Raw genomic sequence first — 12,861 nt, forward strand, 5'->3', positions numbered from 1 at the left:
TTTTGAAGATATTGAAGCCGTTGTGTATGCAATAAATAATTTGATTAAAGCTCAATCTGCGGCCACCTGTTGAGGACGTACGTCTTACAGTCTCTAATAATCTCAAACAAAGGTGCTGTGGGAAGGCCAGGCCTGAGCTTTGTAAGTAATCAAGCCTGTGACGGATCTTTGTCCATTCATTCAACTACTTGCATCTCCCTTCCCTCTGAAAAGTGGATTACGTCGCATTCTTTTCAGCCAGTGGAAGAAACAGGCTGAAACAATGGGGCTTGTGCTGGATCAAAGATCACTCACACATCTGTTCCAACGCAGATGGGTTCAGTTGATATTGAGCCTATACTGACAGCTTGAGAACTGTTGATTTTTGGTCACATAACTGTCCAATCCAAGAGGGTCAAAGAGACACTCAATATCCAGATACATTTGCCAGCTTGATATCAGCAATGAGCATAAGCTACCTTTCAACAAATGAAACTTTTCTTGATTATTATTCAATAAAACATTAATTATACAAGTAAATGCCTGATGGAGGATCCATCCTGAGCTTCACTCCACCACCACTGTGGACCAACCTGACCTGTATGAGGGGTGGAAGATATTCATTGATTTTAAAGCCTAAAGCGTCTTGCAGTCATTTGTTTCGTGACGCATCACTCAGCTTTAGTGTTTTCTGGGTGGGTCGAAGTCTGCAATATTGCAAGACTGCGTGTTGTTTGTTTGTGTTGGCAGTGGTTCAATGTTGATCTGTTTGATTCTTTTTTACATCACTTTTTAGTTCTTTATAATCATTTTTAAAGCACACATTATTCTAGGTTAAGCAAGTTCCAGCATGTTCCACTTTAATTGTAAAAACCCAAGTGATTCGATTATTTGATAAGCTAAGCAATCTAAAATTCTAAATCAATGAGTGGAATCTTTTTATTATTTTTTACATTTTTTTGTAGAAATAAAGATACAGAAATTTTCCTCCACCTGAGCATGACCATCCATCAGACACAAATTAAATGATCCTATTCACTCCGCTGGCTGCACTGTGAACAGCAGAGAAAATGTCACATGACTTGCTCGACAGGTGTGTGACTCAGAGTATTCCAGGAAGTTGCTGTAGTTTGCATTTAATTACCACTGTATTAGCAGACAAACAGTAACATGAGATTTCCTCTGCAACTGCAGCCCTGACAGGAGAGAGCAATAAAAGGTAAATATGGAAAATTAAACCTGATTAAATGGCAAATTTTGCCTTACTTAATTCTGCATTGAAACCTAGAGAACTAGAACTAGGAGCAGTAGTCTAGACAGACATCATTATTTAACACTAAACTTTAGAGTTATTTTTTTTATTTTTGTGCTACTGCTAGTTATTGATTATTATATTCTTGCTAAAAGTATTTATCTGCCTAATCATGATCAATTTTAACATGAAGACAGATATTATAACCCAGACGCAGGAGCAAAAAGGTTTACCAAAAACTAGAAACATCCCCTAAAGTTAAAGTTAATTCTCAGTTATCTAATGTACCGTGTGTGCAAAGACGACTGTGGAGGGAGGATCATCCTGGACTATTGTAATGGGCTTAAAAGCTTCTCCACCAAGTCTTCATTTATCAAATATTTGACGGAAATGAAATCGGCAAATATAACCCCCTGGATCCAAATGTGGTGTTTTAAGCCTGAAGACTTCTGTGATTCTGTTATCTCTTCATTTTCTTTTTGGTTCTCCACCCAGGATCATGAAGCAACAAAGAGTTCCATTAAATGCACAAAACCTTTGAAAAAAGGGGCGTTCACAACTCATCTCTGTGGCCATTTAGTAGTTTTGCCAAGAGGAAAATAGATTACATTGTACAAGTGATGACACAATAATCAGCATTTAAAGAGTTTAAGGTTCCTCTAAATGTCCAAACAAAAATGCTCTTCAGTGCCATAGAAGATAGAATAAAACATAGAGGTCTATGCTATCAGAAGCAGAAGAATGAAAACAGCACTTGGAGGGAAGCAACTGGTATAATTCAGGCTGTGTGGGAAATTCCACGCTCTTCAATCAATGTTGCTTAAATTCTGTTGACACCCCGCGTGGCGAATGTGTCAGAATTGCATTGTAGCCGCTGACACGAAGGAACAGAGCCGTTACATGTGATGTGTACGTCTGCCATTAACAGGAAATGTAATTAATGAGAATTGTGCTCATGTGAACGTGTTATATGACCTTGTGGGGATTTTTATTCTCGTGTGTGCAGTGAAATGTGATCATATCGCTGCAAATCAATAAGGTGACTGAAGTGATGAGGGCACAAACGGAAGTTGTGTGTAGAGGTTTTTAAAACCAACAAGTTTTCTTTGGTTTTAAAAAAAACTGTGTTGATTGACGCTCTTTCTATAGTTGCCATGGCGTTAGAAACGGCGGAAAAGGCACCCTCATTATTCTGGCCGTGCTCTGCCTGGACTTGCAGGGCAACGCTCAGCCGCTTGAGCTGAACTTTGAGGTAGGTGCAGTATTCTCTTACCAAGCCTCTTCATGCTTTTCAAGATGCTGCTAATGGAAAAGCCATTCCTCCAGGAAGCATCAAGCCATTACTCATTCATGCAAGAGAAAAAAGAGAGGGTGAGATTTGTGGTTGATTTTTTTCATTGAATATAATCTATTCTCTCTGATTAAACACCATCAAATCCAATCATTTTTACAGCGCTCGAGAACGCTTCAGACTATTTAGTCCAAGTTACTCTGGCGCTGCCCAATCTGGAGTATCTGCAAACAGTGCTCAACACGCTCAGTTTTCCCATAATGTTCAATGAGGTTACTGAGATTAACAGCATCAACACTACGACAGGTTAGTACCTGCTATGCTGCATTATAGTTGCTCTCTTTGGTGTGTTTTCTGCGCACCTGTTAACCGACACTCTTTTTAACCCAGTGTGTACACAGACTGTATCTGGCAATGAGTGCAGATGCCAGCCGTCGTATGTTTGGCCACAGAATATCTGCTTCACTTATGGCGCCTGTGACGGCATCATCGGCGACACCTGCAGCTGCATTAATGGCCTTCCACCCGAGGGACAACTGTGTTGGCCCAACGGCTCTCAGCCAGGCAGGTCCAGACTCTTGTCAGCATATCAGCAGCTGGAAAAGTGTGGTCATTTCTGACGGTTTATATAGTGGATAATCTTTAGGATTGAGGGAAACTGCTGCCGCCCACATACATTTATACCTTCCTCATGCTTAGTAGATCCGATTCACTGGAATTCAAATGTCTTCTCTCACGTTTTTGCTTGCTTTTGGCTTAAAAGTGTAGTTTTGTAACTTTGTTTTGTATTTGCTGCTGCCTGTCTGAAATGATGCACATCAACTCGGATCGTGAAAAATGAGGAACTGCTTATTGACCCGAATCACTCAACTCCAACACATCCTCTATTTTTTTTCCCCTAAACATGCAAATACAGTGTGCTTCCCTTCAGGCCTCTGTTTCCTTCCACTGACAACAATTTGTGGGTCACATTAAGTGGCTGCAAAATTAAATGCGGTGTCAACACCAAGAGTTCCCCAATGTCAAACTAATGCATTAAATACTCACAATTTACTCACATGTTAATATTCACAATTTACAGAACAATACCAGTGAAACACCAAAAGGATGTCTCCATATCGGGAGCGTATACGTCTTTAAGTGATCTAATAAATCTGTTGGTGTTATATTTTCTGTACTTAATAGAAAAATGTCTTTCCCCCACAGTCTGGGCTGATCTGGATGTAGAGGTGCGAGTTCCACTCTCTTTTGTTCCAGCAACAGACGTGTTTAATACCGTCAGGCGGATTCTGAAGGGCTGCCGTTACCATCTGCACATCGCTGCATCGGTCAAAATAGTAGATGTGGCCTTCCACTACAGGTCACGACCTTTGTTTGCTCCTGTGTTTTGCTCTCTGTCTAAATATAGTGTAATCCTAAAGAACTTTAGTTTTGTCAGAATTTTGAACATTTTGAATTGCAGTGATTTCTCACTAAATAAGGAGCTGTTAGGAGCATATTTTGAGACCGATCTATTTGTGTTTGCACCTTTTACATTTCATTACTTTTCTGTTCAACTCATTTTGCACAGCGTCCATTTCAATGGATTTAGATACACAGTCGTACAAAAACTCACTTTAGCTTTAGTTCACTTAACTTTTCAATGTTTCTAACTTGAATGTTCAGTTCAAGAGACACACCCTGAGGTGTCTTAAAGGGGCAGAACACCTCTAACTCTTTTCAATTAAACTACTTTTTTGTAATCGTTTTATGAGGCATTATAGATATCGATATTGACAGATATTCTGCTATTTACTATCTTTTGAAGGGTGCGCTTCAAACACCAATGAAACACTGCAGTGTCACTGTGAGGAACAGTTTTTCTGGTCATGTGACCTGTGTGAGGCCTATGGTGCCTGCAAAAGTCCCAGTGGGACGGGCCCCTGTCAGTGCATTAATCAGCTTCCACCTGACGGACAACTGTGCAGAGCAACGCCAAGTGAGCTTCACCGTGTTACTGTTCTTATTGAACTAGCATTATTAAACAATCTGTAACAATGTTGTTCACAATATATATTTTTAGCATTAATGATTGATTAATTATAGACACACAGTGATTCCGTTTGCTTTATGTTTATCTCATGGAGACAAAAACAAGTTTTTTCTGCTCCATAGATATCACACAATGTCCAGCCACCACTCCTGGTAGGAGGTTTCTTCTCTTGGTTTTCTATAGCATAAGAAACAATATGAAAGGTCATTTCCTGCTATTAAGGGTTGCATGCGTCTTATACAGGGAGCATGTCAACAACAACAGCACTACCAACAACGACATCCACAGACCCAACAACAGCAACGCCAACGATCATGGCGTCGACAACAACAATGACATCCACAGACCCAACAACAGCAACGCCAACGATCATGGCGTCGACAACAACAATGACATCCACAGAACCAACAACGGCACCGCCAACGACCACGGCATCGACACCAATAACGAGGACATCGGCAACAGCAGCGACAACAAGGCCGACCTCGACAGCATCAACAACGACGGCACCACCAATAATTGAGGGTATTTGACTCACAGAATGTGTGAAAGTTGAGGCGGAGCACATTCCGTCCTCGCGTTAACGCACCTGTCGGTTGCAGAGAGGCTGTTGTCATTTACGATGGACCTCGAATTTGATCCTTCATTCAATTCATTAAGCAATGAACTTTACCAATACACCTCCAGTGTTGTAAGTTCTGATTTCACATCTACGCTCAATCACACTGCCAAAGACGGTCTCATTTTGAAAGGCTGCGACTCTGATTACAGATCCAAAGAGAATGTAGGAAGCACATTTCAGGTCTGGAGAACATAGAGATAAAGGAGTTCAGGTGAGTCCCTTTGACTGTCACTCCTTTTATTACTGCAGTGGAAGATATTGAAATGTTAAAATTTGTGTTAAAAATGTATAAGTCTGTGTTTTGGGTTCAAACCATCACTAAAAGTTGGACCCTTGTGAGGAAGCACAAACCAGACATGTTCAGCTTTCCTTCTTTCCCACTCAGGTCTGATCTAGGCCCACTTCAGAACACTTCAGAACATCCACTTTGTTCTCTTCTCTGGACCTTTCCTTTTGCTTCTGCTCATAGCTTTGATCTAAGAGAACTCTTCCTTTTCATTTATCTCAAACATTTCCGTAATAAAACCTCTGTTGGCTGGTGAATCCTAATCACGGCTCTGGTTCATCGGACAGGCCCGGGAGCACTGTTGTTGACTACATTGTAAAAGCGACTTATATTCAAGATGTGGAAATCATTGCGGCAGAGACGGGAATATTTAACAAGCTGGCGGAAAATTATTCCATGATTCTTGACAGTAAGAAAGTACAAGCAGCACATTTTCGGTGTTAAGGTGAAGCTCTCGCGGCGCTGATGTGTCTTTTTCTGTTTGAAGATCAGACACCCTTGCAGTTTGAGCCACCTGAAGTGTTTTTTGGAAGAAGTGTGACTGTGACATGTGGCCCCCCACCAAGGGAACTTGGTTTTGGTCCCAACACCAAAGCAGAGTGGAGACTGAATGGTGCGCTCGTACATGAAGACGAGCTACATCGTTTTTCAAGCAGGGACGGAGCAGCGACGTTAACAATATCCACTTTTTTTGTGACTGACAATGGTGAGAACATCCCCATCTAGGTCACAACATGACAGGAGGTGAACAGCCCTCCAGGTTCAGTCAGGCGCTGCAGCAGAGCCAGCAGTTCAACATTCCGCTGTAACTTCAGTGTAAGACACGCCCTGCTCATGCTCACAAACCCTCATAGCTGCTTTTGTTTCTTATCAAACACATCCATCAAAAGAACGATGGGGACAGATTTCCCTGAGAAGGAGTGAAGCCATGGGTCTTTATCAGCATTGAGCCTTGAACAGGTCCCTGATACCTGCCTGAAATAGGAAGCACCCACGAGTTCTGAATCTCTCGCATGACATGACGTCATAACTAATGATGCTCTTTGTTCGCAGGGAAATATGAGTGCAAGCTGACAGACAGCAGTCTGAGCCTGAATATAGTGGTCAGGCAGAAATCCAGCGGATCATTTACTCTGAAAAGTACACCACTCATACAAGTAACACCAGTCAGACTACAAGTTGCATGTAAGGTCGGGAAGGAAGTCTTCCTCAAGTGCTCTGTTAACAGCCCCTATACTGTTGTGTTTAAGGACATACCTGCCGCAGGTAAACATGGTTAAATTATTATTATAAAATTATGGTTTCTGCTCATGGATTTTAAGCTTTGCAGGACTTTATTTGAGTTTTCTTCTGTGTGTTTAGGTGAAGGTAGTGAGATCTCCCATCGGTTTTCCATCCCCAGCTGTCAAACCACACGGCAGACGTTCATCTGTCAGGAGAAAAACTTTATAGAATACAAGGAAGAGATAGTGCTGGTGTTGTCCACAAAGAGTAAAAGTTGTACATTTATAGTCACACATAGGTCAATGTGTCTGTTTTTATACTCCAAAAATGTTCTCCTCTTTAGATTTTGTGTGTTTCAATGACTCGGTCTTCGGGGATGGAATGCTTGACGATGAAGCTGTAGGTCCCTGCGAGCCAAACGAAGTGGGCGAACAGACAGCTGTTTGTCGAGCTAACGGTGTTTGGGAATTAAGTCGTAACGGGTGCATCCTAAAACCGATTCAGGAGCTGCTGGAACAGTCACAGGTGACTTATTTTTAATCTGATAAGGTTTAGTTAGTCCCCTATGAACACTTTCAGAACTCAAAAAGGTTTTAACAAATGTTTCTTTCAAGTTACTTTTCCAAATGTCTCATAATAACTGTCAATCAATCAATCAATCTTTATTCATATAGCATCTGTTACAATCAAAATTGTTTCTAGGCGCTTTACAGAATCCCAGGGCCTGACCCCAAACAAGCAACAGTGGCAAGGAAAAACTCCCCTTTAACAGGAAGAAACCTTGAGCAGGACCAGGCTCATATAGGGGGGACCCTCCTGCTGAGGGCTGATTGGGTAGAGAGAGAGGAGAAGGAGGGAGGACAAATGAGGGTAGTTTAGAGGGGTTGAATGCTCTTTTCATTTGTGCCTGCATGCTTCCAGCTCTCTCTTGCTATAAATCACTGTGTTTGATGCAGAATGCTACATGCTACATGTAGCATTTGTTACAGTTGTCAGATGCAATCTATCATTTGTTCTGGAGACAATTTTAACATGACAGCAATAATTAGGTAAATAGTTCTCGGTCTTGTCCAAACATGAAACCTCAACATTTTCTAACAATTTTACCACTTTGTGTGGCCCCTGGAATACACTTTTACTGCACTGCTAGAATAGCTGCAGGGCAGTTACTGAAGCCTGGGAAATTTGTTTGCTTTTCAGGGTTTCAAGAGTTGTTGCAGAACCAAAAAAAAGAAAAAGAAAAATCATGTATAACGTGTGTAACTGTAGAGCCCATAATGCAACATTGCCGCCATCTAGTGGTCGTATTTCGCTTTAGCATATTTAGAGTTCTCGTTCACTCTGGCCTTCAAATACACAGGTGAATGTCATTTGTCATTTACCTCTTACAGAAGCTGAACAACAATTCACTGCCAGTGTTCTTGGACCAACTTAGGAGCACCACTGTAAACTTTAAAAAAGAAGTGGTGGAATCCACACCAACCATCACTGCTATTGTTGACATTCTTGAGAATGTAGGCGAAAGAATGATTTTACTAGTTATTCTGATCACCAAGACTTCAATAGAGGTACGTGAATTAATCCAGAAATGTCAAATTTGTTTAATGTTTAATTAAAATCTTGTCATTAGCGTTTTTATCATTGAAATATTAAGCTAATACTCTATTCTTTCCACAGGATGTTCTCATAACTACAGGAATTCTTACTATTGATGAAGGAAAGGAATCGTGGGATTTCATAAATTTCAATGACACCCAAATGATGTCCAACACAAAAAGTAACATCCCCAAAGTTCAAAGTGTCAGTGGCAGCTTGTTAAAGTCTCTGGAGATTTTAACAAGTGGCCTCTCCAATGATTCCTTTGACATTCACACCCCTTTTATTATCCTCAACAAAACGACATTCAGCAATACTTTTGCTGCCGACTTCAATTCTTCGGTACAGATCGAAATACCTGCCGCTGGTTTAGAGACAAACTCCCTCACGGTCATGACCTTTAACTCCATGGATAATGTGCTCCCTCCCAGAGACAAAGTCAACTCCAGTCTTACCATCATCAATGGGAAGGTTGTTCTGATTCAGTCCAATGGCAACATTCGAAATGTCTCATTGAGTTTTGATATCCAGAATGATACGTTTAGCAGCCCCCAGTGCGTCTTTTGGAACTTCACCCTCTTTGACCGTCTGGGTGGATGGGACAGCAAAGGCTGTGAGTTGGTCGGGTTTGTCAACGGAACTGTGACCTGCAACTGCAACCACCTGACCTCCTTCTCCATCCTCATGTCACCCTTCAGTCTCAATAACCCTGCACTGGACTACATAACCTTCATTGGAGTCGGAATATCCATGGCTTCACTGGTCATATGCATCATCATCGAAGCTGTCATCTGGAGCAAAATAAGCAGGAACAACACCTCGTACCTGCGCCACGTTTCCATAGTTAATATCGCCGTTTCTCTCCTCATCGCAGACATCTGGTTCATAATCGGAGCAGCTATTTCAGATGCAGAGGAGATCAACATAGCTGCATGTATGGCAGCCACATTTTTCATCCATTTTTTCTACCTCGCTCTGTTCTTCTGGATGTTAGCCTCCGCTTTGCTGTTGCTCTACCGCACAGTCAGTGTCTTTGACGACGGACTGTCCAAACAATCGATGTTAGCTATTGGATTTTGTCTGGGCTACGGGGCCCCCCTCATCATCGCAGTGATAACGATTGCTGTAACTGCACCCAGCAAACGCTACATCCGAGCTACTGGTGTCTGCTGGCTCAACTGGGACGAATCCAAGGCTCTTCTGGCATTTGTGATCCCAGCACTCTTGATAGTAGTTATTAACCTTTTGATCCTCATTGTGGTGTTGTACAAAATACTGAGGAGACGCGCAATGGGAGATGCAGCACAAGCCGAGGAGAGACACGTCCTGGTGGTCATTGCGCGGGCGTTGGCCGTCCTAACACCATTTTTTGGATTAACGTGGGGTCTAGGGGTCGGAACCATGGTGTCTCCTTTCAACGAGGGAATCCATATTGCATTTGCTTTCTTCAACTCACTACAGGTACAAAATCTACCACTCTGCTATTTTTACCCAGCTGCTAAACATTCAATACATGAAGGGATTCAATTTGGAATTTGGTGCAAATTTGTATATCTTCTTTAAAGGGTTTCTTCATATTGCTGTTCGGAACACTGTTGGACAAGAAGGTATGTTTTTAAGACTGTGTGTGTGTGTGTGTGTGTGTGTGTGTGTGTGTGTGTGTGCGTGCGCGCGCGCGCGTGTGTGCGTGCGTGCGCGTGTGTGTTGCTTGTAATTACTGTGTACCAACATTCCTATTTTACTAGCAAAGAGAGGACATTTTTGGGAAGTAAGGACATTTGGGCTGGTTCTCACCATTTCAATAAACTCTTTGAGGGTTACGGCCTGGTTTTAAGTTTGAGGTTGAAATTGGGTTTAGGTCAAGGTCAAGGATCAGGGGGTTATTTGGGAGGGTTAGGGTAAGGGGCTGGTTAATGCATTATGCCTATGAAAGTCCTCACAAAGAGAGAAGTACAAGGGTGTGTGTGTGTGTGTGTGTGTGTGTGTGTGTGTGTGTTTAAAGCTCATTCCAAAGAAATGCATCCACTAATACAAGTTTGAAACATTTCAGGTGCGGTCGGAAATCGCAATAATGTCACAAGCTTCAAAAAGCGGGACAAGGGTAGGTTTCATGACCTTTGTCTTTCTAAAAATAGCACAGTGATTTAAGTGGTGCTCTTTGTTTCAGTCGACCAGCGCAGGAACTACATCGTCCAGCGGATTGGGATTTTTTCGGAACTGGAGGAGAGGAGGAGGTACGGCAGCAGTAACACAAAATGCCTGTAGTAGCAAAATAAAACTTGGTTCAACTGCTCTTATCTCCACATGAGAGCAGTTGAACAAAGACAAAACAGGATCTCCTTTATTACACTAATATACTTATCTATTAAATTAAAACAGATTAGAGGAAAACAGCAATTATTTTTGAAAGAGTATAATTGGAAGAATCAGGTGAAACTGAATCAAATGTGTCTGTTTTGTTGGTTTTCAGATGGTTACAATATATCGAGCACCTCCGGTGGATCTAACCGCTACAGCAACACGTGAGCACCCAACAGGTGGGTCCGAGACCCCTGGAACCACCACTGCAGCTGCTTCTCGCATAGCTTCATCTCTCCAATAGTTCAGCTCTTATAGAAAGTTGAACTGAGTTATTGTGATGTTACAGTAACAAGAAAAATGCAGTGAGAACATATTTATTTATGGTTTATGGTACCGCTGCTCAACTGCATTTTCCACCACTTATTATTAAAGTTCATATTAGATTTTGTATTTCGGAGGCCATTATTAGTGCAAATACTGTATCTGTGCGTAGTGTGTTTGTTATTAGCTATTTAATTTCATATGACATTTACCTTGTAGCCAAACTCTTCTGATTATTGAACCAATGAATATTGTAGCCAAGAGTTTTAGGATTGTTAGCATTGAGCAGGTGCTGTAGTCCTTTTCTTTGATGTATGTCCGTATAAAACCTGCACTGTTACTTTATTCATATTGCAGCACAGCTGTTGATTTGTCTGTTTCTGTTCTTGTTTTTACTCCTCACACTTGACTCTTGTTCCTCTAAAGACCATGATTTATGTCTCAAAGTCACTTAAATGTCTTGTACATTTCAAGATAAAATGATTGATAAATGCTGAATAAAGTCTAAAGGAGTCTTTAAGTTCAGACATACAGACAAACACGTGTCACGAACATACTCGTGGTGTTTACCTGGACATTTCTAAAGGACACTTTGGTTGCGTCCCTTTGTAGGGGACGAAGCATGAAGCATTTTTGGTCTCGGAATTAGATGGTAACAGTTTTCCTATAACGTTCATGAATCCCAATTTAAGGATCAGCAGGGCTGACTGGTGATCAAAAATTGACCTGTTTAATGGGAGCAACTTCAGTTCCTTCCCTGGACTCTGTAGTTTCTGTGTGGGCATTTTTCCTCCCTTATTTTGCAGCAAAGGTTTAACAATAAGAGTTAATAACACCCAATGAAGGGGAAGTAAATGAATATGGAGAGGTTGCCGTTAGCTAAACCTTCACCATTAACCACGTTATCTCTTTCTGGATCGTGGGGAGGGTGCACACTTTTGGATCCTGTTAACGCCCTAACTTCCTTCCACTCACTAAGTGTTCTTTAGTTCAAAATTGTTCAGAATATCATTAACTTTTAGATATTCCCGTGTTCTCATTGGTCACAGTTGCTAAAATAGGAGTTTGACTTTAGGGGCCAACATATTTTCTTGTATCGGACTATTCTTGTACAAGAAATTCTCTTCAGAAGTCTGATGTTTTTGTTTTTAACATGATGACATTAAGTATTAAAGTGTTTAAAGACTTTGGACTCATCATCTGTCACCATCATCCACAAACCAGCTTATACTCGCAGGTTTTGTGTAACTCTCCACCAATAAAATATCCACAAAGTAGATGCAAAATGTCCGGCATCTTGGTTTACTTTGCCAATCAAATCATTCAGACGAGGCCGGCTGTCTTACACAGACCAGTGAACTTGCTTATACAGGGCTGCCATCACAATGACAAATTGACTCAGAGGGGACAATCAGGCAAATCGAAGCCAAACGGGAAATAGCATTAGCCAAAGAAGAGGTTTAAAGGTTGGGGGCGTTGTGGAGGGGAAGGGGGGGTAGAGTGATTACCTCCTATTTGGGTGTGAAACCTTTGTGTTTACTAGACCAAAAACTTGAAGGGGATTTAAATCTCCAGAGTTGTGCTTGGTGGACACAGTTAATGTCTCTCTGCCCACCAATAGAACCACATACAGGAGTAAAACACATCTTCCTTGGCTCTATCGGCCAACTCAGAACCCATACATCCACGATACGACCCTCAGGGGAATGCTTATGTTTACTAAAGATCTCCAGGAGGGTTCATAGTTCCGCTGTTGTATTGTGAATATCGAAGCTCTTTGACCCTTCGAAGGACAGTGTTTGATTTGGTAAACAAATATTCATTCAAACCCGGAGGATCCGCGTTTGGACCAACCAGGACGACCAAACTCAGACATGCCAACCATTCAAATGGTCTCCCAGCACAAAGTCCAGGTATCAGTTGTCCGGTGGTAGCCCTCCCCAAAGCCCCGCGTGAC

General features: G+C 41.7%; 1 protein-coding gene and 1 long non-coding RNA gene across 3 annotated transcripts; both read left to right on the forward strand.

Annotated features, from left to right (window-relative positions):
• The first annotated feature begins 1,090 nt into the window (after window positions 1–1,090).
• LOC115253060 (uncharacterized) lies at window positions 1,091–3,085 on the forward strand. The gene is made up of 5 exons (XR_003891387.1): window positions 1,091–1,198; window positions 2,381–2,483; window positions 2,558–2,602; window positions 2,685–2,828; window positions 2,913–3,085. It is a non-coding gene; the product is annotated as an uncharacterized lncRNA (long non-coding RNA).
• A 17-nt stretch (window positions 3,086–3,102) lies between these two features.
• LOC101063105 (adhesion G-protein coupled receptor F1-like) lies at window positions 3,103–11,443 on the forward strand. 2 transcript variants are annotated; one of them, XM_029849968.1, is made up of 18 exons: window positions 3,103–3,882; window positions 4,330–4,500; window positions 4,677–4,706; window positions 4,798–4,834; window positions 4,892–5,079; window positions 5,157–5,245; window positions 5,326–5,387; window positions 5,750–5,871; window positions 5,950–6,168; window positions 6,516–6,728; window positions 6,825–6,953; window positions 7,030–7,211; window positions 8,078–8,254; window positions 8,364–9,743; window positions 9,848–9,889; window positions 10,333–10,383; window positions 10,450–10,516; window positions 10,753–11,443. In XM_029849968.1, exons 1-18 carry the CDS (start codon window positions 3,864–3,866, stop codon window positions 10,806–10,808), a joined length of 3,234 nt encoding a protein of 1,077 aa, XP_029705828.1. In that variant the 5' UTR covers window positions 3,103–3,863; the 3' UTR covers window positions 10,809–11,443. The 2 variants fall into 2 exon arrangements, with proteins under 2 accessions (XP_029705828.1, XP_029705827.1); XM_029849967.1 differs by having other exon boundaries at window positions 3,105–3,882; window positions 4,798–5,079.
• Window positions 11,444–12,861: the final 1,418 nt, after the last annotated feature.

This window comes from Takifugu rubripes, chromosome 16 (assembly GCF_901000725.2).
Source record: "Takifugu rubripes chromosome 16, fTakRub1.2, whole genome shotgun sequence".
Classification (NCBI taxonomy): Eukaryota; Metazoa; Chordata; class Actinopteri; order Tetraodontiformes; family Tetraodontidae; genus Takifugu; species Takifugu rubripes.